This window comes from Anomalospiza imberbis, chromosome 25 (genome assembly GCF_031753505.1).
Source record: "Anomalospiza imberbis isolate Cuckoo-Finch-1a 21T00152 chromosome 25, ASM3175350v1, whole genome shotgun sequence".
Taxonomy (NCBI): domain Eukaryota; kingdom Metazoa; phylum Chordata; class Aves; order Passeriformes; family Viduidae; genus Anomalospiza; species Anomalospiza imberbis.
The window spans coordinates 1,743,282-1,765,943 of NC_089705.1; the positions used below are offsets into that span (position 1 = coordinate 1,743,282).

General features: G+C 53.1%; 1 protein-coding gene and 1 long non-coding RNA gene across 11 annotated transcripts in view; one reads left to right on the forward strand and one right to left on the reverse strand.

Moving 5' to 3' along the window:
- The window catches only part of HIVEP3 (HIVEP zinc finger 3), a 253,756-nt gene extending 238,488 nt beyond the window's left edge, over positions 1 to 15,268 (forward strand). For all 9 annotated transcript variants that reach the window (XM_068172672.1, XM_068172674.1, XM_068172675.1 and 6 more), the window contains 3 exons: positions 3,411 to 3,509; positions 10,081 to 11,126; positions 13,842 to 15,268. In XM_068172672.1, coding sequence (XP_068028773.1) covers positions 3,411 to 3,509; positions 10,081 to 11,126; positions 13,842 to 14,666 — 1,970 coding nt within the window. In that variant the 3' untranslated portion in view covers positions 14,667 to 15,268. The remainder of the gene's footprint in view (positions 1 to 3,410; positions 3,510 to 10,080; positions 11,127 to 13,841) is intronic.
- LOC137462407 (uncharacterized) lies at positions 9,876 to 14,139 on the reverse strand. 2 transcript variants are annotated; one of them, XR_010993683.1, is made up of 3 exons: positions 14,004 to 14,139; positions 12,709 to 12,814; positions 9,876 to 12,345 (listed from the first exon to the last, which is right to left on the reverse strand). It is a non-coding gene; the product is annotated as an uncharacterized lncRNA (long non-coding RNA). The 2 variants fall into 2 exon arrangements; XR_010993684.1 differs by lacking the exon at positions 14,004 to 14,139 and adding an exon at positions 13,687 to 13,878.
- Positions 15,269 to 22,662: the final 7,394 nt, after the last annotated feature.

Consider the following 22,662-nt stretch of genomic DNA (forward strand, 5'->3'; position numbering starts at 1 on the left):
TTGCTCCCAGGATGATCACTCAGCTTCTCAGCCCATGGAAAGGAGCCTCCAGCTTTTAATTTCCTTAAAATGATGCAGAGGGGGCAGATGAGGATATGTCCTGCTGAGCCTCCCTTCCCTACAAGGATGCAGCATCCCTGTTTTGTTGGGATTTCTCCAACAAAATTTGCACCCAGAGCTTTGCAGGAGGATCTCAGCCAGCAGCTTTACCTGGTCTGACCAAGGGCGAGGAAGGGAGAGACAGAGCAGAGGGAAAAGGAGTTGGAGGGGAAGGAAACAGAGCTTGGGATGAGTTGGTCCTTTGGTGTTTGGGATGAATTTGTTGGCATTGGGGGCTGGGAAAGGAGGGCAGCAGCCACACACTGCCCCGCCCAGGGACAGGAAAAGGACAGGAGGTCACACTGGTGGCTCCTGGCACATCTTGTCAAACCCAGCAGCTGCTGAGCCCCAGCAGAGGGGCAGGAGGGCTCTGGGAGCCCTGCCCAGCTCCTGCAGCTGCACAGGGACACACTGGTGTGTCCAGCCAGCTTTCCTTTGGACACCTGAGGTGGCCTCAGTGGCCTTTGGACACCTGAGGTGGCCATGGTGGCCTCGGAGTGCCACTGAGGACCTGAGTGCAAAGGCTGGCACTGAACAGCTGGCACTGAACAGCTCCCTCTCCTCGGGACTTCCTGCTGCTCCCTCCTGGTCCGGGGCTCCCCCCTGGTCCCTCCTTTCCAGGGCTGGCTGTTGGTGGCACAGAGGATTTATGGGCTGGTTCTGGGGCACCAGCACGCTGGGGATGTCCCCTCCCCACTCAGCTGGATCCCCACAAAGCCCCTGCTCACAGCAGGCACTGCTGATGTTGTGTTTGCTGCCTTTGGAGGGGCTCCAGGCAGGGATTTTGGCTGAGCAGGGATGGGGCATTGCTGGAGGTGTGAGCTGCACAGGCAGCAGCACAGTGACTCAGGCTGTGCTCTCACTGCTTCTCATTTCCAGAATGAAATTCCAGCTCCATGAGGCCACAGCTGGGACTGTGGATAGGTTTTTTTTTCATTTTCAGGCCATGGTGATTCACTGGGAGCAGAGGTGTCCGTGAGAACACGCTCCTGGCTCATGGGGTGGGTTTGGGGCCACGACATAACTCCTCCTTTGGGGTGGGGAAAGAGGCTCTGGTTTGGAGCAGGAGCTGAGCCAGGCTGAACTCAACCTCACACCTGAGTGTCCTGACCAGGGGGCTAAGGGCAGTTAAACATGAGGCTTAAAAAGAATAAATCTCTCTTACTTGGAGCTGCTTTGCAGCATTCAAGTTATTAAACATCCCCTGAATCCACGTCCAGGTTGGGTGCCAGATACACAGGGATATAGAGTCAGCCTTTGTCTCTCGTGGTGTTTCCTGCTGGAGCTGCTCCATTTTGTATGAAATGGGCTGAAATAAATAATTCATGGGCTAAGGAGAAATCAAGGTGGCAGCTGGGTGGTTGTGGCACTCTCTGAGAGGTGAGGGCACCACAGGTAATGCTCTGCTCCAGTGAATAGTGGCTTTTTTATCCCTGATATCCACAGCAGAAGGAGGAGAGGCTCAGAGAGGTCCCCTGTGCTCCCCACAGCTCAGGGACTGGGCACTTTGCACTGCAGGACCTCAGTCCTGCCTGGAGGTTGTAACAAAATGGGAGAATTCTGGTTTTCCTCTTTTTTTTATATATTGTTTGGTGAGAAAACCAAGCCTTGTGCTCCTCAGTGCCCTCAGGTGTCAGTCCAGCAAGGCTGAGGGCACAGCAGGGGATGGGAAATTCAAACACTCCTTCAGCAGGGCCCAGGTTTCTCCTCATCATCCCCTCAGCTCATAAATCCCTGGAAGTGCCCAAGGCCAGGTTGGATGGAGCTTGGAGCACCCTGGGATGGTGGGAGGTGTCCCTGCCCATGGGACTGGATGGACTTTAAGGTCCCACCCAATCCCAGTCTGGGATTTTAGGAAGAGCTGTTGGAGAGGAAAAGGGAAAATGGGACATTTTTGCTTTAATTCTCCTACCCTTCATTTTCTTGCCTGCTCCACCTGCCTGCTTTCCCTCCTCCAGCCAATGCTCCCCTTTGTTCAGCATTTCCCTGGCCTGTAAGTGGGGTTAATTAGTGTCTAATTAACCTGCCTGTAATTTGAGAGGCAGAATTAGAGAGGTGCCCTCTGATGCTCAGGAGTTATCCCAGAGCAGCCCCAGTGACCCCACATCCCATCCTGGCCCTGAGGAAGCCTCATTAGGAGGTTTCTGAGTTCCAGAGAGTGTCCAAGGCTCCTCCTGCTTGAGGAGCTGAGTTGGCCCAGCCCTCTGGTGCATTCCAGAGCACCTGAGCCATTCTTTTGGGGGAAAATGGCAATGTAGGGTTTTCCCCTCTTGTTGGCAGCTCAAACCCTCATTTTATTGTAGAATTATAAAATCATTAAAGCTGGAAAAGCCTCATGTCCCCCGGTGCCACATCCATTTGGTTTTGGAACATTTCCAGAGCACCTGAGCCCTTCTTTTTGTGGGAAAATGGCAATGTAGGGTTTTCTCCCCCTGTTGGCAGCTCAAATCCTCATTTTATTGTAAATTCATAAAATCATTAAAGCTGGAAAAGCCCTCCAAGATCATCCAGCCCAGCCCTTCCCCAGCATGGCCAAGGACACCACTGCCCCATGTCCCCAGGTGCCACATCCACGTGTTTTTGGAACGTTTCCAAAGCACCTGAGCCATTCTTTTGGGGGGAAATGGGAATACAGGGCACCTCAAATCCTCATTTTATTGTAGAATTATAAAATCATTAAAGATGGAAAAGCCCTCCAGGATCACCCAGCCCAACCCTTCCCCAGCACGGCCAAGGCCACCACCACTGCCCCATGTCCCCAGGTGCCACATCCACTTGGTTTTGGGACATTTCCAGGGTAGATACTCTCTGCCCTGTGGTGCTGAGGGTCTTCTCCCCTCCAGGCAGGTGGGGCCGTTGGGATGAGGTTGGAGGATGATGATGATGCAACACTGGGATGTGTTTCCCATCCCTGCTTTCCTCCCATTTTTAATTAACTGCATCCTCACAGCTGAAAGCAGCCCAGGCCTTTTCTTCCACCAGCCCCAAAAGTGTGCCCCAGCAGTTTTTCCAGGCTGCACAACCCCTGAAAGGTCCCACAGCCCTGCCAGCACCTCGCCCTGCAGCCCAGGGCAGCAGCAAAGGGAGGGAAGGGGGGACCTGGCCTCGTGTCACGGGGGATTAGCAGTGGGCAGGGGCTCAGGGACACTCAGGGACCTTTGTCTGGTTCAGAGAGAGTTTTGACTTGTGACTGCTGAGCGTGCAAAAGGGAAAAAAAAAGAAGAAAAAGAAGAGAAAAAAAAAGAGGGGGGGAAAGAAAGGGGGGGAAAGGAGCCATATTTGAGTGAAATGGATTTTCTGCTTCTTTTCAGGGAATCTGACTAAACACATGAAGTCAAAGGCCCACAGCAAAAAATGTCAGGAGCTGGGCGTGTTGGTATCTTCACTGGTGGATCTGGAAGCCGAGGAAGGTAAACCCAGCCCTTCCCTGTCCAGAGCTGCTGTGGGTGCTGAGAGAGGGGCAGGAGCAGCCAGGGCAGAGCCCATCCTGCCACACATGGGGGGCACAGAGGTGCCCCCCAGGCTCCTTCCAGGGGCTGCTGTGAGCGTGGGGCCGTGCCGGGAGCTGTGCCCAGGGGAGGGTCACCGTGAGCCTGGGCTTGGTGACACCGGGGGATGTTCCAGTTTTAGTGGCTCTGGTTCTGTGCCTGCCTGAAGGGTTTGGTGCTGCAGGGACGGGCGTGGCAGTGCAGCCACCGCACGGGGAAGGGGTGGCAGGAGGAGGCTCCTGTTGGTGTCCCAGTGTGTGTCTGCCACACGCCAGGGGGGCCAGGGGCAGTGTCACACAGGGGCAGTGTCACACATGGCAGTGTCACACATGGCAGTGTCACACACAGGGAATGTCACACACAGGGAGTGTCACACACAGGGAGTGTCACACACAGACAGTGTCACACATGGCAGTGTCACACAGGGGCAGTGTCACACATGGCAGTGTCACACACAGGGAATGTCACACACAGGCAGTGTCACACACAGGGAATGTCACACACAGGGAGTGTCACACAGGGGCAGTGTCACACATGGTAGTGTCACACACAGGGAATGTCACACACATGGCAGTGTCACACACAGGGAATGTCACACACAGGCAGTGTCACACAGGGGCAGTGTCACACAGGGCAGTGTCACACACAGGCAGTGTCACACACAGGGAATGTCACACACAGGCAGTGTCACACAGGGGCAGTGTCACACACAGACAGTATCACACATGGCAGTGTCACACAGGGCAGTGTCACACAGGGCAGTGTCACACACAGGCAGTGTCACACACAGGGAATGTCACACACAGGCAGTGTCACACAGGGGCAGTGTCACACACAGACAGTATCACACATGGCAGTGTCACACAGGGCAGTGTCACACAGGGCAGTGTCCCACAGGGCAGTGTCACACACAGGGAGTGTCACACAGGGGCAGTGTCACACAGGGGCAGTGTCACACACAGGGAGTGTCACACATAAGCAGTGTCACACAGGGGCAGTGTCACACACAGACAGTGTCACACATGGCAGTGTCACACAGGGGCAGTGTCACACATGGCAGTGTCACACACAGGCAGTGTCACACACAGGGAATGTCACACACAGGCAGTGTCACACAGGGGCAGTGTCACACACAGACAGTGTCACACATGGCAGTGTCACACAGGGCAGTGTCACACAGGGGCAGTGTCACACAGGGGCAGTGTCACAGGGGTAGTGTCTCACACAGGCAGTGTCACACAGCGGCAGTGACACAGGGGCAGTGTCCCACACAGGGCAGTGTCCTGCACAGGGAGTGTCACACACAGGGAGTGTCACACACAGGCAGTAGGCAGTGTCACACTCAGGGGCAGTGTCACAGGAGCAGTGTCACACAGAGGTAGTGTCACACATGGCAGTGACAGAGGGGCAGTGTCACACACAGGGACAGTGACACGCAGGGGCAGTGACACAGAGGGGCAGTGTCACACACAGGCAGTGTCACACATAAGCAGTGACACACATGGGCAGTGTCACAAGGAGAGTATCACACATGGGCAGTGTCACACAGGGGCAGTGTCACACACAGGCAGTGTCACACATAAGCAGTGACACACAGGGGCAGTGTCACAGGGACAGTATCACACATGGGCAGTGACACACAGGGACAGTGTCACACAGGGACAGTGTCACACACAGCAGCAGTGACACAGGGGGCAGTGTCACGCACAGGCAGTGTCACAAGGACAGTATCACACATGGGCAGTGACACACAGGGACAGTGTCACACATGGGCAGTGACACACAGGGACAGTGTCACACACAGCAGCAGTGACACAGGGGGCAGTGTCACACACAGGCAGTGTCACACAGGGGGCAGTGTCACACACATGAGCAGTGTCACAAGGACAGTATCACACATGGGCAGTGACACACAGGGACAGTGTCACACATGGGCAGTGACACACATGGGCAGTGTCACACACAGCAGCAGTGACACAGAGGGGCAGTGTCATAGGGACAGTATCACACATGGGCAGTGTCACACAGGGACAGTGTCACACACAGCAGCAGTGACACCCATGGGCAGTGTCACAGGGACAGTATCACACATGGGCAGTGACACACAGGGACAGTGTCACACAGGGACAGTGTCACACAGGGACAGTGTCACACACAGCAGCAGTGACACGCTGGCAGTGTGACATCAGTGAATTCCCTGTGCCTCACTGCCTGAGGCTGCTTGCCCCCTGGCTCTGGGAGGCTCTCTCAGAAGCAGAGCTGCCCCTGGGCCTGCTGGGCTCTCGGGACCTTTGCCAGCACTCTGGGGGAGTTTGGAGTCACAGCAAGTCCCAGAGTGTCACCGAGGGGAGTTTCCCGGTTCCCATTTCCCGTTGCCGTCGCTGCAGAGCCCTGTGGGTTTGTTCAGGGGTGCACAGAGCTGCCCTCGGCAGGGATAGGGTCACGGGAGCTTTCCTTTCCTTCCTCCCAGCTTCTCTCCCATCTGCTGAAGACACACTGGACTTCTGCTGGGAATGGGAACATTCTGCTCCATGAGCAGAGAGGCCCATTGCTCACAAATGTCAATGTTAAATACAGCAGCCAAGGAGATAGGCAGAAAATGGGATTTTGTCCTCTAATGGTCGGTGCTGTTTGGATGGATGAGAAAATAACACAGGAATGGCAGAAAGGTGCATGAGAAATTGGAGATCCCAGCTGTGATCACAGCCCCTGCTCTCAGGGTGAGGGGCTGCAAGGAACCCTCCCCTGTGTCCTCTCTCTTCCTTGCAAAGAGGCTCAGAACAAGCACCAAATGGGCCGTTTTAATTAAATAATAATAATAAAAAAGGCTCCAATTTCCATGTGACACAAAGCAGCACAGGAAGGTTGCTGTGCTTTCCTCTGGGGGCGGGCAGGGAGGGAGCAGCAGTTCCTAAAACTCCCTGGATTATTTTAAACCAGAGTTGTATTTCACTTGATTGTTTGTATTTCTATTTAAGGGGCAGCAGAAAGCAAGGGGTGTTACTATAAAAGGACATTGGAGTATAATTCCTCACTCCTGCCTGGGCTGGACTCGGTGGGGTGGTACCAGTGGGGAGAATAAATAACACCCATGGAATGAGAGGCAACCTCAGACAAAGCTGTCAGCAGGACACGTTCCCACTAATTCCCTCTCTCCTTTCTTCCTCCCCCCCTCCCTCTCTCCCTGTCCTGCCCTTTCTCTCCCAGTGAGCTCAGCAGGATGAATTTTGGAAGCCGGGGTCAGGTCTGAGCTCTGTCCCTGCCTGCAGAGATCGTGCCAGGAGGCCAAAGCAATTCCCTGGGGCTGTCCCAGGACTCTCTGGGATGTTTCCCTTGCTGGAATTTGTGGTGGCAAATGCAAACAGCTCCTCAGTTTGGGGCTGGCTTCACCTTCCCTTGGCTCCTGACCCCTGACTGGGGCAAATTTGGCATTCCCAGTTACATGGATTCCTCTGTCCCAGCTGAGGAGAGGAACCAGGAGAGAAAGGAGAGTACCAGGCCCAGGCACAGCTCCTGCCTGTCCCCAACCCCAAAGCCAGAGTCAGGGGCTGGCTCCCATCTCTGCCAGTGAAATGCATTCCTGTTCCAAGCAGGAAATATGCATGGCTCAGCCTACAGCTGGGAGTTTGGAATAATATTTGTTCTGAGCTCAGTTCCTCTGGGAGTTTGCAAACAGCCCGGGCGCAGCAGCCCCGTCACCGTGGAGGATTTCACAATGCGAGCCAGGATCCCTCTCCAGGGAGTGCTGCTGGGGCAGCTCTGCCCCGGGGACGGTGCAGGGACATTTCCACCCGGGGCTCTGCCCCAGGGATGGTGCAGGGACATTTCCACCCGGGGCTCTGCCCCGGGGACGGTGCAGGGACATTTCCACCCGGGGCTCTGCCCCAGTGACAGGGCAGGGACATTTCCACCCGGGGCTCTGCCCCAGTGACAGTGCAGGGACATTTCCACCCGGGGCTCTGCCCCAGGGATGGTGCAGGGACATTTCCACTCAGGGCTCTGCCCCGGGGACGGTGCAGGGACATTTCCACCCGGGGCTCTGCCCCAGTGACAGTGCAGGGACATTTCCACGCAGGGCTCTGCCCCAGTGACAGTGCAGGGACATTTCCACCCGGGGCTCTGCCCCAGTGACAGTGCAGGGACATTTCCACCCGGGGCTCTGCCCCCAGGATGGTGCAGGGACATTTCCACCCAGGGCTCTGTCCCCGGGATGGTGCAGGGACATTTCCACCCAGGGCTCTGTCCCCGGGATGGTGCAGGGACATTTCCACCCAGGGCTCTGCCCCAGGGATGGTGCAGGGACATTTCCACGCAGGGCTCTGGCCTGGGGACATTTCCACACAGGGCTCTGCCCCTGGGACGGCTGCAGGTATTTCCACCCGGGACAGCAGTCCCTTGCAGGTCAGGCAGACCCTTCCTGGATAAGCAGCCATAGGAAAACCCACGAGCCTGGGGATGCCAAATGCTTCCTGAAGGGCCTGGCATTCCAAATAAACCAAATCTGACTTTTCAGTCCATGCTGGGGACTTGGAGCTGTGTGGCCGTGTCCCCTCCAGAGCCACCCTGGCTGGGGCCCAGCTAGGCTGCCGTTAATGTCCCTGCAGGCAGTGACAGCTCAGAATGGGGACAGCTCCAGGCTGGGCACAGCACGAGCAGAGTGCCAGGCTGAGCCTGGGGAGGGGGATGGCAGGGCTCTGAGGGGTCACACACAGATGTCACACACAGGTGTCACACACAGGTGTCACAGGTGTCACACAGGTGTCACACACAGGAATCACACACAAGTGTCACACACAGGTATCACACACAGGAATCACACAGAGATGTCACACAGAGGTGTCACACACAGGTGTCACACACAGGTGTCACACACAAGTGTCACACACAGGTGTCACACACAGGTGTCACACACAGGTGTCAGACAGGTGTCACAGACAGCTGTCACACACAGGGGTCACACACAGGTATCACACACAAGTGTCACACACAGGTATCACACACAGGAATCACACAGAGATGTCACACAGAGGTGTCACACACAGGTGTCACACACAGGTGTCACACACAGATGTCACACACGGATGTCACACACAGTTGTCCCGGCAGCGTCCTGGCTCTGCTACCAGACCGGGATCCGCATGTGTCCCAGCAGCTCCGGGTGTGGGATCCCAGTGTGTCCCAGCAGCTCCGGGTGTGGGATCCCAGTGTGTCCCAGCAGCTCCAGGTGTGGGATCCCAGTGTGTCCCAGCAGCTCCAGCTGTGGGATCCCAGTGTGTCCCAGCAGCTCCGGGTGTGGGATCCCAGTGTGTCCCAGCAGCTCCGGGTATGGGATCCCAGTGTGTCCCAGCAGCTCCGGGTGTGGGATCCCAGTGTGTCCCAGCAGCTCCAGGTGCCCCGCTGGGCACGGCCGGACATCTCCCAGCCCCTCCGGCGCAGGGGACCTGGCAGTGCCGTTCTGCTGGGCTGCAGTGACATCCAGCGGCTGTTCCCGACGGACCTCTCCGGGCTGGGCTGTCCCTGCTGCCAGCAGCTCTGCACGCCCGCCAGGGGAAAAGCAGATTTTTCTCTGAGCATTGAAAGCTCGGTACCCAGCTCAGAAAGCTCCTGCTGGCCCTTCAGGCGGCAGAGAGATGCATTGTAACCTGCAGAAATATGTAAAATCCTGTAGAATTTGCTTTTTTATCCTTGTCACTGCCTACAAGCTCTGATTTACAAAGCCCCAAACGCTCTGTCCTCAAACCACAGCTGGAATTTATCCTACCCAGGGAGAATCCACAGATGCTCCTTCCAACCTTGTTTGATTTTTAGCAAAAGTCCTGCCTTGCTGATGATTATCTGTCATGAAATCTAGGCAGGAAAAGGCCCAACACATGGAGCTGGTGGCAGCTGGGGATATTCTGGCATCACCATTGTAACAAATAATCTTCAAACCCCACTGAAGGGTGAAGGTGCTGCTGCTCTCATCTATTAAAGGGGTTTTTTTTACTATTTTAGAGTAAATATAAAGAGTGTGGCAGGTGCCCAGCAAGGACCGAGGGCTGCGTGCGCTGGCAGAGCTGGAATTGAAACTGGGGTACAGTGGGATTCACTGGGATCTACTGGAGTCATCAGCAGTGGAGTTGGCAGAGAGGGCAAGGCAGCAGCTTCAAAGCAGGAGATGATCAGACCTAGGAGCAGCCAGATCCTCTCTCCCCTGGTGCCCTAAGAGCTTGTGAGCAGATTTAGCACAGAAATAGCCCCTTACATGTGTTTGGTGAGCAGATTTAGCACAAAAATAGACCCTGAACATGTGTTTGGTGAGCAGATTTAACTCAAAAATAACCCCTTACATGTGTTTGGTGAGCAGATTTAACTCAAAAAGAGCCCCTTACGTGTGTTTGGTGAGCAGATTTAACACAAAAATAGCCCCTTACGTGTGTTTGGTGAGCAGATTTAGCACAGAAACAGCCCCTGAATGTGTGTTTTATACTCTCTGTTCTGTGTTTGCCCCCAGGAACCAGTGAAGACCTTTTCCAGGACTCTGAGGGGCGGGAGGGATCTGAGCCCATCGAGGAACACCAGTTTTCAGACCTCGAGGAATCTGACGACGATGATGACAATGAGGACGAGGAAGATGAGGAGGAAGAGGAGAGCCAAGACGAGCCAGCGCTGAAGCTGCCGGAAGGCAAACACAGCACCCTCCTGCTGCACTCCTCGGGGGGCTCCCCGTCTTCTCCAGAGGAAGGCACCGAAACATCCACAGCTCAAGAAGCTGCTTCCAGCGCCCCAAAAGCAGGGGAAGGCCAGCAGGCCTCCTCCTCCTCCTCAGGGCTGGAGACCAAGTGGTCAGCAGACAGCAGCGACATTGCTGTGTGCCACAGCTTCTTGAGCCTCCACAGACCAGCTTTGACCTCCACCGAGCACTTGGCTCCTGCTGAGAGAGAGTCTGTCACAAGGCCACAGATGTCCTTGGTCATGGACCTGTCGACCTCCAAAGACACCTCCCCGAGGAAAAGGTGGTCCCCGAGCCAGGACTGTGGCAGAGGAGGTGGCAGCAGCAGACCAATGATAGCAAGGAAGCACTTACTGACCAAAAACGAAACGTCCCCCAAACGCTTCTCCCCCACAGCAGAGCTGTCCTCCCTGAGGTGCCTGTCCCCAGGGAGGGGGCTGTCCCCCTGCCAGCGCCTCTCTCCCAGAAGGGAGGCCTCTCCCCTGAGATGTGTGTCCCCAAGGCTCGAGCTGTCGCCCAGCAGGCACCTTTCCCCCCGGAGGGAGCTGTCCCCGAGGACAAGCGGAGAAGCGGCCCCTGCCAGGCACTCGTCACCCAGCAGAGAGATGGCATCCCTGAGGTACTTCTCCCTGAAGAAAGTCTTGTCTCCAGGCTGCTTGGAGCTGTCCAGGTGTCCACCCACTGGCAAAGAGGACTTGCCTGGTACTAGCAAATCAGCAGAGGACAAAGTTCCAAGCTCATATCAAGCCCAGCCCGGGATATTCTCTTCGATGCCTCTACCTCACAGGTTCTTTGGCAAAAACGTACAGCTCTACGAGTCCAAGCTGGTAAGTCCAGTGCCCTGCTGCCCTCTGGTCCCCACAGGGTGGTTTCTGACACAGTTTTTGGTGAAGGCTGTGATGCAGAAGGGCACAGGGACTCTGTGACCACTGTCACAGGTGACCCAGAGAACAGGAACAGGGGTCAGCAGTGGGTTTTGCACCCATTTGAGTCCTGCCTTTCTCAGTTGGAGAGAAATAAAGTTATCCCTTCTCCAAGGGGTTATTCCCACTGCTGAGCCAGCCAGTCCTGCTGGGACAATCACCAAGGACAACCTCTTAATGATTAATTGTCACAAAGAGCCTTTTTGTTCCTGGGAATTTCATTCCCATCCCTGAGGTTTCCCCGGCTGGGGTGGAGCTGTGACCATTTCCCAGCGGTCAGTGTCCAGAGCCAGCTCTGCAGCAGCCCTGGCTGAGCCCTGTGTCCACCCACAGCCAGCTCTGCTGGATGAGCTGCTGAGAAATGCTTGTTTGGACAGCTCTCATTTCATCTCACTTCTCCCTTCAGCACAGAGAGGGGTTTCCCACTGGGTCCAGAACATGATTTAATCTCTCTGCTGGACAAATCAAATCCTGTGGGTAAAGGGAAATTGCCTGTTCCTCCCAGAGCTGCAGGCAGATTGATGTGGGGGAATATTTCCCATTCCTGCTGGAGTGCCTGGCTCTGCTGTCAGTTGTCTGATGAACATGAGATCTCCTCGCTGTGGGGAGAGACTCCAGCCCTCAGGGGCTGCACTGGGGAGAGAGAGAGGCCTTTACAGAACCCCTGCCACCCCAGATGCTGAGCCAGGGCTTCTCCAGACTTTTCTCCCATGCCCACGCTAACCTTCTGTCCTGTGGTGCCTCCTTCCTCCTCCCTTCCACTCTGAGTCTTTGTCTTACCTTCTCAGAGACTCTCCTTTACTTTAGGACCAAATCTTGGCTTCCTTTAACGCTGCTTCCCTTTCCTGTCAATTCACTTCTTGTGGTGAATCCCAGGGCTCTGGAAACCCTCATCCTTCAACTCTTCTGTCAGGATAACTTCCCGCTGCCTCTGCTTGGAGCAAATCCCCTCAGCTCCCAAATCCACAGTAGGAGTCAATGTTTTAAGCCCTGCTTGTCTGCCATTCCCACCTTTCAGCTCCTTTGTTCACATTTACCTTTTGGCTTCATTTTCCTGCTCCTTTTCTGCACTCAGAGCCACCACTGTTGCTTCTCTGTATGCCTCCAAAGCAACAGGAAAAACCTAAATGGAAAAATTCCCCTTTATCAGCACGATGGACAGCCAGGCTTTCATTGCAAAATTAACATTCCTGGTAAGGCCACAAGAGACAGAAAGACCAGAGGAGGGTTTATCGGGTCCCAAACAGAGCTTGAAGATGATCTTAGCTCAGTTCCAGTGTGAGGCTCACTGCCAAGTCTCGCCACAACCATCTCCCTTCCCACTGACCCTTGCTTAGGGCAGTGTCTCCTCGTGGTGATTGTTGCACCGCTGAATTATTTGTTTGGGCTTTCCCAGCATCCCTGAAGTGATTTAGCCAAGGCTTCCTGTGGATAAGTGACATTTAGCAGTGTTTGGGCTTGTCACTGCTGACCCAGCACACACTACCTTTGGTGGCTCTTCCTTTTTCTCTTTCCTGTTCTCTTTTGCTGCTTTCCTCTGCTGTCTCCTCAGAGATCCAGCTCACAGGATCAGGGAATTATTCCCCATAATCCTACAAAGAAATGTGCCCTCCAGTGGGTCCTTACACTTCGTCTTCAACCCCATCTTAATTGAAAGTTGATTTCAGTTTCTGTTGCTTCCTCTTCTTGGGAGTCCTGTGCAGGGATTTAGTCATAACCTCATCACTAATTAATCCATTTCTGTTTAGCCACATATCTCTCCATGATGTACGTTAGGAAACTATGGGAAGCACCGAGAGAGAAAGAGGAAAAGGTAAAATGTAGGGTCTGAACCCTTGATTTGCACAGAGCACCCCATGAGGGTGGTGGTGGGGACCCACTGCTGGGTGTGCTGGAGGTGATGCCACCTCTCACTGGAAGCATCCCTGCACTCAGCAGCTGTAAGGATGCAATCCTGCTTTAGGCAAGCACAGTGAAAATGAATGAATAAATAAATAAATGAATGAAATAGCCTAATTCTGGGCTCTCAGGAACCCCCTGCACTGACAGGGACCCCAAGCAGCTGAGCTGGCAGCAAACACTGGCAGCTCTGACAGTGTTCCTGAGTCAGCTCTGAGAGTAGGGGTGATGGTTTTAAACTAAAAGAGGGGAGATCCAGACTAGAGCTAAGGAGGAAATTATTTATGCAGAGGGTGGGGAGGCTCTGGCACAGGGTGTCCAGGGGGGTCCCTGGAAGAGCCCAAGGCCAGGTTGGATGGGGCTGGGAGCAACCTGGTCTAGTAAAAGATTTCCCTGCCCACAGCAGGTGGTTGGACAAGATGGCCTTTAAAGGTTCATTCCAACCAAATAATTCTCTGATTTTGTAATGATCCAGGCCTAAGCCAGATACCTGGATCTGTGCCCCAAAACACCATGGGTATATTTGACCAAGAAGGGAAATGCTGTGGGTTGTGCTGCTCCTCACCTTCAAGGTTTGGGGCTCCACACCTCCCTCAGCTGATTGACCTCCCTGAAATCAGAATAAACCCCCAACCCCAGTCCTTGCAGCGAGCCTTGCTGCTGTTGAGGCCATCCCCGTGTGTCACACTGACCCAGCTCTTCTTTTCCCCCTTGGCACAGAAGATGGAACCCCGCAGCCCGCCCTGCTCCCCCGGCACGCCGCCGCCTGCGTGCCCCCGGCCCCTGCAGGTCCCTCACGACCTCCACGCTCCCGGCCGAGGGGAGGAGAATGTCTTCAGCCACCTCCCGCTGCACTCGCAGCAGCTCGCCAGGACCCCGTACCCCATGATCCCCATTGGGGGCATCCAGATGGTGCAGGCCAGGCCCAGCTCCCACGCCAGCCTGGTGCCCGGCCCCGTGCTGTCCCTCCAAGCCGGACACTTCTCTGCATCCAGCGGCCTCGCCCAGCTCAGCCGGGCCACCACGAGGGACGGGGAGCCCCAAAGCCCTCCAGAGCCGTCTTCGGCGTCCGTGTCCCCCGTGGCCAAGGTCTCCAAGTACACCCTGTCCCCGGAGCTGGCGGGTGGTGGCTTCTTGGAGAAGATGAGGACTAGCGAGCCCCAGCAGGAGCAGGAGGAGCACAGGCCCGCGGCGGAGGCCGAGCCCAGCCCGGCGGAGCAGCCGCGGCCCTCGGTGTCCCCAGGCAGCCCCAGCACCCCCCGGGAGCCCTCTCCAGAGCCCTCGGCCAGCGGGGAGGAACCCTCCAAAGACACGGGCAAGCAGCAATCGGGCAACTCGAGCACCCCTTCGGAACCAGCCTGCACTTTCATCTCAGCCGTCCCCTCACTGGCCAGGGACAGCCCCTCAGAAGTCCCCCCTGGCCACCCCCAGGCCCTGCGCCCCAGGAACCTCTCCAGAGAGCCCGGCGGGAGCAGCCCACACCCAGAGCACTCCGATTTAGGTCAAACTCACGAAAAGGTGGATGAAAACGTGGGAAGTACTTAAGCCTCCACCAGCTGTTCCACCTTTAGGCTTCCTCTGTAAAATCAACAGACATTTTCAACACTATTTCCTTTAGTATAATCATAAGAAGCACTCTAGTGAATGACCAAACCCATGGAAAATTCCTGGTTTTCTTTGTCCCAGTCTGGTATTATCTCCACATGTATGCAGTTACTTGTGCCTTTTTCTATACCTTTTGTTGCTTGAAATGTACAAAACTGTTTGAGGCTGTGAATATTTTTTTAGAGTTTTTTGGAAAGGGGGTTTGTTAGACCTTGTCTTTTTTGCCATTTAGGTGTGCGTAATCCTGGGCCTGAGAGATGCAGAAAGGAAAGGGTTAAGCATTTTAAAGAGCAAGAAGATGCACTGAAAACAAAAGCAAAACAGAAAAAAACTTTTTTTTATATTGATTAAATGATTAAAAAAAAAAAAAAGAAAAAAAAACCCAAACCCTTGCTCCTGTGTACAGAAGTTTATGAATCGTATTTATTACATGCTTTATTTAATTCTTGCAAAGTGCTTGGTTTTTTTTGTTTTCTTTTTCCTGGCATCCCTATGGTTGTGCTTTAAACAGTTGAAACTGCTTTACATTTGAAAAACGTGTTTACCCTGACCTTGTGACTGAAAGTAGCACTTCCTTGAGCAGGGGAGGTTCGTTGTGTGCAGGGAGAGAAATTGTCCCTCGAAAAGAGGAAAACGAACCGTGAGCACCCCTCCCTCCTGCAGAACCCAGCAAAGCACTTTTCTTTAAAAAAAAAAAAAAAAAAAGGGACAAAAAAAAACTTAAAAAAAAAAAAAATTCTTCTTCAAAGATTTACCTGCGAGAAGGTAGGAATGTATGGAATGTAGAGCCCGTGCCTGGAAGGGTCTCTCGCTGGACGAGCCTCCTGCTTGCTTTGCTTTAATCCTCCCGCAGCGCCCCGGCAAAGCCCTGCCTGTGCTTGAGCCTCCCTGGGCTGGGGGAGCCTCTGCAAACCCTCCCTTGGTGTCAGAGGGGGAGGAGCTCTGCCTTGAAACCCTTTCTCCCTCCGGCATGTTTGAGTTGTGGACAAGCTCCCTCCATCCCATCCCATCCCATCCCATCCCATCCCATCCCATCCCATCCCATCCCATCCCATCCCATCCCCCCCAGGCTCGTTCCTGGCTGCTTTGGGAGCCCCAGGGATGCAGGGACTCTGGGCTCTGCTCCTCTGCTGGGCTCTCGGTGACTCTGGCTCCTGTTGTCACCTTTATTTATTTACTGACGCGGGACTTCCCCAGCTCAGCCCTTCTGCCACACACGGGCCCTGTTTTTGGCTGGTTTTGGGAGATAAAAATTTGATGCTGAATGGTGAATGCTTGCAAAATCAGCTTGTCATGCATGCGCAGCAGCTTTTTCCAGAGCAGATTTTTCGTGATGAGCGTCCCTGGCAGAGCAAAGACCTCAACTGCCGATAAATCCAATACCAAATCCAGAGTGACCCCGACAGAGCCATTCCTCTGTCACTACTTTTTAAATCACAAAGCTTCAAGTCGTTTGCCCCAGCAGGTTCTTTACTACTTCAGAGGGTTTTCTGGTCGATGGCATCTGTACAAACCTCTTTTTTTTAATTAAAAAAAAAAAAAGATATAAATATTTAACCAGTGGACCAGTTCTTTCTTCTTTCAGAGCTGTTCCAGTTTATCGGGTACGTAATACACTTTTTAAAAAAAAATAAAAATACAAAAAAAAATATTAAAAGGAATCAAATAAAATCCTGAATGAGAACATATTTCCTTGCCAGACTTGATGAGCTACGAACTGTTCCCGTTTCACGGGCAAAGAATAGAAATTTTTAAATAATCTTCTGTCATTTTTTCTTCTTCTTTTTTCCTTTTTTTTTTTTTTTTTTTTTTTTTCTTTTCTTGTAAAGGGAATTAAGTACAAAAAAAAAAAAAAGATATGGAAATACCATTAAGGCTGTGACAGTGACCCAAAACAACGTCCAGAACCAATTTATCCCCTAATTAGCACTTTTATCAGGTTTCCCTTTTTCCCATCTCCCCCTTTTTTGGCCCCGAGCCTGGAAGCTGCTCCTGTTCCAGAGGCAGGAGCAGGGGCAGGAGCTCGGCTCCATTCACTCGAGCTCTTAAGCACCAGCTTAAACCCTCCTCAGGCTTTAAGTGCGTGCTTAATACGCGCTTAATCCCAGGGTGAGTGGGAGTGGAGTGCTCGGCCGGGGCTGGTGTGAACATCCCTAGAAACCCTCCAGGAAATCGAGCGATTTCCCTGATTTCGGCCACTTTCTGCCCCTTGTCACATTCTTAACTTGATCCAAGGTAGCTTTTTGTATTTAATTTTACACACATATATATATATATACATATATATATATATATATGTGTGTGGTACATAAAATACTGCAGCAGCTGTGTCTGGTTTTTTGGTGCATTTGCCGTGAGTTTTGGGCTAGATCAAATCTGCTCAGCTTCTTTCTGTAACTGCATTTCAATCTTAAATCTATTTAAACTTTGTGTGGATCTTTTTCCCCTCTGTCATTTGTGGAAAGAGGCAAGGGAGGAAAAAGCCCAAGAAAACCCCAAAGTCTTTACATTGATTATTTTGATTATTGATTACTTTGTTGTCGTTGTTGTGGGGGTTTATTATTGTCATCATCAGGATTTTTAAGCTTTTCCAGCAGCCCAAAGCTTTCTGCACCTCAGCTGCGGAGCATCCGGGCAGTTTGTGTGTAGCCATCCAGATCCCTTCACACGGGGCCAAAAAACAAACAAACAAACAAAACAAAACAAAACAAAACAAAAAAAAAAAAAAAAAAAAAAAAAAAAAAAAAAACAGGAAAAGGAGTTTGGGAGAGGACTGAGGTGCTCCCGGGGACATTCCCTGCCCGGATCCCCTGCCCACACCCGGCAGCCACGGAGCGGGGCAGGCAGGGACGGCCACAAACTCAGGAGATGGGCACAAAAACTGAGTCCCAACCCAGTTTGGCTTCTGTGGCTGGGGTGAAATGGTGCTTCACGCTGTACCCAAGGGGCGAGAAGGCTCCCCCCAAAAATAACTAATTGCTAATTAAGGGCTAATGGTCGCACTGCCAGCTCAGAGCTCCGCGGGAGGGACCCGCAGCACCAGCACCAGCATCTCTGTCTGCGGGCACGGCGGCTCCGGGCAGCGGAGTCACCGCGACCCTGGGCAAAAGTGTGTCCCTCTGGCCCGAGGAGCACAGGAATGTCATTCCCGGGATTTTCATGGGGTTGGGTGTTGTTCCCAGCCCTCAGCGGTGGCTGCCGTTTCCAGCCGGATCCCCTCTGGTCTCCCTGTGTCACCCTCGGTGAAAGCTGATTGTTGGTCACAGCTTTTCATGTCGCTCTGAATGTCTGTTCTGCCTGCAAAACAGGGATGGAAAATCCCTTTTTGCTTCCCACAAGGGCTGCAAGGGTGGCTCTGTTGCTTTGCAGAGCAATTAGTGGGATAATTTACTAGAGAATGTATTAATAATGTAAATGAAAAAGCAGAGCCCAGCCCTCCCTGTTCAGCAGCAGGTGGAAATAAAATCCCCTGCTTTTCTCATGGCAGAGCTTCTCCAATTTATAATCCATGAGGGCACAGGGCCTGGCTGCTCCTCTGTGGTGTGGCTGCTCCATCAGCCCCAATCCCACGGGGATATTTCACTGATTATTTCACTGATATTTCCCTCCCTGCTGAGCTGTTTGGCTGGCTCCTGGATCACACAGGGATGCTCTGGCAGCCAGAAATCCTCCTGCACACAGAGGACTTGGCCCAAGCTCTGGGATCACTCCCTGACAGTGTCCTTATACCAGGACTGACATCCAGAGCTCAGAAAGCTCTTGGACCTTAATCTTGAGCACCTCTGGAGTTTCATCAACTCCTTTGTACTGCAGCAGGGATTTAGCTCCTAAATTGGGCTCGGGGTCTTGCAGGGCTGAGCAGACCATGGGATGAGGAGAGGGCTCCCCAAAACCACCCCATCCTCGAGGCAGAGCTCTGCCAGCTCGGATTATTGCCAGCTCCTTGGCTGGATACCCAGGAGCTGCAGCAGGGAACAAATCCATCATGAAACAGCTGTGAATTCCCAGCTTTCCACTGAGAAATGCAGTTCCTCACCTGCTCCTAAGGGGTGACATCCCAGCCCTGGTGTCCCGAATGTCCCACCAGTCCCACGCCCTGCTCTGATCCCAAATCCAGCCCAGCCCTGGGGCAGGGCAGGTAATTCCCACCTGTGTTCACCCAGAGATCCCAGATCCTTCCTGCCGGGGCTGGGGCTCTGCCTCCCCCTCCCCAACAAATCTGCAGCTTTCCCTGCCCCGGGTTTTGTTCAAAATCCACAGGGACAGCACCTGAACAAGCAATATCCTCAGAGAAGTCATTCAAATTATCCCAATTTCCATGCAAAATCCTCCACGATTTGATCTAGCCCTTCCCTGCTCTCCTTGCTTTTTCTCTGTTAATCTGTTTTTTTTCTTTTCTTTCCTTTTGACTTTTCTGTCTATTGCACAGTATTTACAAATAAAACCATATTGTAAGTTATTTACAAAAAAAAAAAAAAAAGAGAAAAAAAGAAAAAAATAAACTAAAAAACATCAGTCCTGATGGCATAAAACCAATCTGTTTTCATTACTGAGATATGATGGCACTTACGATCACTTTAGTAAATGTAATGTAAAAAATAATTAATAATAATAATAATTAATAATAATAATGTGTACGCAAATTTAATATACATGGTCTCATGTAAGATAAATATTTGCCTTTTTTTCTAAAAGGTGTATGTATTCTGTAAGTGGAATAGTCTGTAGAAAGTTTCTATATGTTCTTAAAATGGCAATACATTCCAAAAAATGGTTCTGTAAATATGTACAGCGTCCAATGGAATTTGGTAGTTTTGCCTGTAATTTTATTTGAACTCCAGTTTCTACACTTGCATCTTGCAATGTCTGTATGGTTATATCAGTGCAAAAAAAATGCAGGTAAAAAGCACAGTCTGATGTAAAAACAACAACAAAAAAAAAAAAAACTGAACAAAAAACACACAAAAAAACAAGAAAACAACAAGAAAAAAAAAAAAAAAAAAAGAAAAATACTCAGTATTTGATGTTTGTGACCCTTATTGTAAATGACATCTGTACTGTGAATGAGAAGTTTTTACAAGTATAATATTGCCTTTACTACAGCTCAGATTGTCTGCTCGGTCTGGGCATATTTTTAAAAAAACAGCATGTTGGAATAAATTTTAAAGTCCCAACATATCACTACGTGTATAAGTGGCACTCTTTAATTCCCCTTTTATTTCCCAGGTCCCTGGAGGCACATCTGGATAAATCCTGGTTCTGCTGCAGCCATCCCATCCCTGCAGGGGAAGTGCTGCCCTCATGGAAATGCCACAATTGTATTTTTTTCCCGTTTTTTCTCCTTTTCCCCCCCAGTTTTTTCCTCCTCACAGAACTGAGGCCGTGAGCAATGGGTGCTCTGCAGATGCCAGGCTGAATTCCCACAATCCCAGACTGCTTTGGTTGGAAAGGACCTTAAAGATCACCCAGTTCCAACCGCTGCTGTGGGCAGGGACAGATCCCCCTGGAGCAGGGTGCTCAGAGCCTTCTCCAGCCTGGCCTTGGACACAAACTTTAGGGGAAAAAATAGGATTATTATAAAAAAAAGTCTGGAATTCCCCCCTTCCACTTGCTCCTCCCAAGGAATTGAGCTGCACTCAGCCCATCAATTCCCTTTATTCACCTGGAAATCCTCCTGGGCAATTCCTGCCCTGTTCCCCTTTGCCCCATCAAAAACCTGCCTGTGCCTGGGGGTGCTGCATGCTGGGGGGTGTCACATGGGGAGGAGAGGGCTGAGAGCAGCAGGGACCTGGCTCCAGGGATTTGGGATCCACTGAGAAGAGGGCTGAGAGGAACAGGGTCCTGGTTTCAGGGATTTGGGATCCACTGAAGAGAGAGCTGGGAGGAATTGGGAATTGGCCCCAGGGATTTGGGGCTCTGTTGTGAAGAGGGCTGAGAGGAAAGGGGATTTGGCTCCAGGGATTTAGGCTCCACAGAGGAGAGGGCTGAGAGCAGCAGGGTCCTGCTTCCAGGGATTTGGGCTCTGCTGAGGAGAGGGATGAGAGGCACGGGGATTTGGGTCCCCAGGGAGCTGGGAGGAGAAGGAGGAGGGATGGCTGGGATGTGCTGCACAGAGCAGCCGGGGACAGCTGCTCCTGTGCCCCGTGTTCCCAGCCGTGCTGGGGACAGTGTGTGAGAGAGGGGACACAGCCCCCGTCCCTCTGCCCGGGGCTGCCTGGGCTCCTCCCCGCCTCGGCCAGATGGTTTGGGGCTTTGCTCCCTCCCAGGAGGAGCTGTTCGATCTGGAAGGGCTGGCACGGCCACCCGGGCTGGTGCTCGTTGTTATGACAACAGGAGGAGGCTGCTGAGAGCAGAGAACAGGGAGGGAGGCAAGGAAAAGGGAACAGAGAATCAAATAATCAGAGAATTGTAGAATCAATTAAGGCTGGAAAAGACCTCCAAGAGCATCAAGTTCAACCTTTGATCGAATCCCACCATCCCCAGTGAGCCATCTCACAAAGGGCAGGATTTTGTGGGGCAGAAGGGGTCAGGCAAGGCAGTGAGGGGCAGGCTGAAGTGTGGGCTGAGCACAGGGCAGGGAGGGAGGGCAGCCCCAGGGACGGAGGGCACCCCGAGGATGGAGAGCACCCCGGGGATGGAGGGGCAGCACCAGGGAGAGAGGGCAGCCCCGGGGAGGGAGAGTACCCCAGGGATGGAGGGCACCCCAGGGATAGAGGGAAACTCCAGGGACAGAGGGCAGCCTCAGGGATGCAGGGCAGCCCCAGGGATAGAGGGAAACTCCAGGGACAGAGGGCAGCCCCAGGGATGCAGGGCAGCTCCAGGGAGAGAGGGAAACTCCAGGGACAGAGGGCAGCCCCAGGGATGCAGGGCAGCCCCAGGGAGAGAGGGAAACTCCAGGGACAGAGGGCAGCCCCAGGGATGCAGGGCAGCCCCAGGGAGAGAGGGAAACTCCAGGGACAGAGGGCAGACCCAGGGATACTGGGCAGCCCAGGATAGAGGGAAGCCCCAGGAATAGAGGGCACCCCCAGGGAGGGAGGGCACTCCAGGATAGAGGGTAGCCCCAGGGATGCAGGGCAGCCCCAGGGATAGAGGGGAAGCCCCAGGGATAGAGGGCAGCTGCAGGGATGCAGGCCACCCCAGGACAGAAGGCAGCCCATGGAGGGAAGGCAGCCCTGGGGAGGAAGGGCAGCCCCGGGGATAGAGGGCAACACCAGGGAGGGAGAACAGCCCCAGGGAGGGAGGGCAGCCCAGGGAGGGAGGGCACCCCAGGATAGAAGGCACCCCAGGGAGGGAGGGAGGGCATCCCCAGGATGGCATCAGGACTGGGCTATGCCTTGCCTGTGACACTGCTGGGCACAAGAAGGGCCTGGCCGTGCCTGCAGGGCTGAGTCCCAGCAGCCCAAACATCACCAGGGGTGGGACCTGTGCAGTGGGCAAAACCTGGGACAACAATGCCCAAAGCAGCAGCCTGGGGGTTACTGCAGATGATCCCTCCCGGGGAGTGTTGGCAGCCAAGCTGCGACCTCATTCTCCTAACAGGCATTGCTCAGACAGGCAGCAAAACAAACCAAAAATTCGCCTGGTAACAAGCCCTGTGTCCTGCTGGGGTCAACAGTGCCCCCTGCCAGCCTCAAAAGGGGCACAAAAAGTGAGTTGCAGGAGTTGCCAGGGGACGCCCAGGGTGTCAGCCTGTGCTTTTCATTTCAAACTGGTGTCTCCTAACATGTCCTTCTCAGAATCACAGAATCACAGAATAATGAGGTTGGAAGAGACCTCTAAGATCATCAAATCCAACCTGTGCCCTAACACCTCAACTAGACTATAGCACCAAGTGCCATGTCCAGTTTTTTTCTAAACACATCCAGAGATGGGGATTCCACCACCTCCCTGGGAAGACAATTCCAGTGCTTTATTATTCTTGCGGTGAAGAATTTTT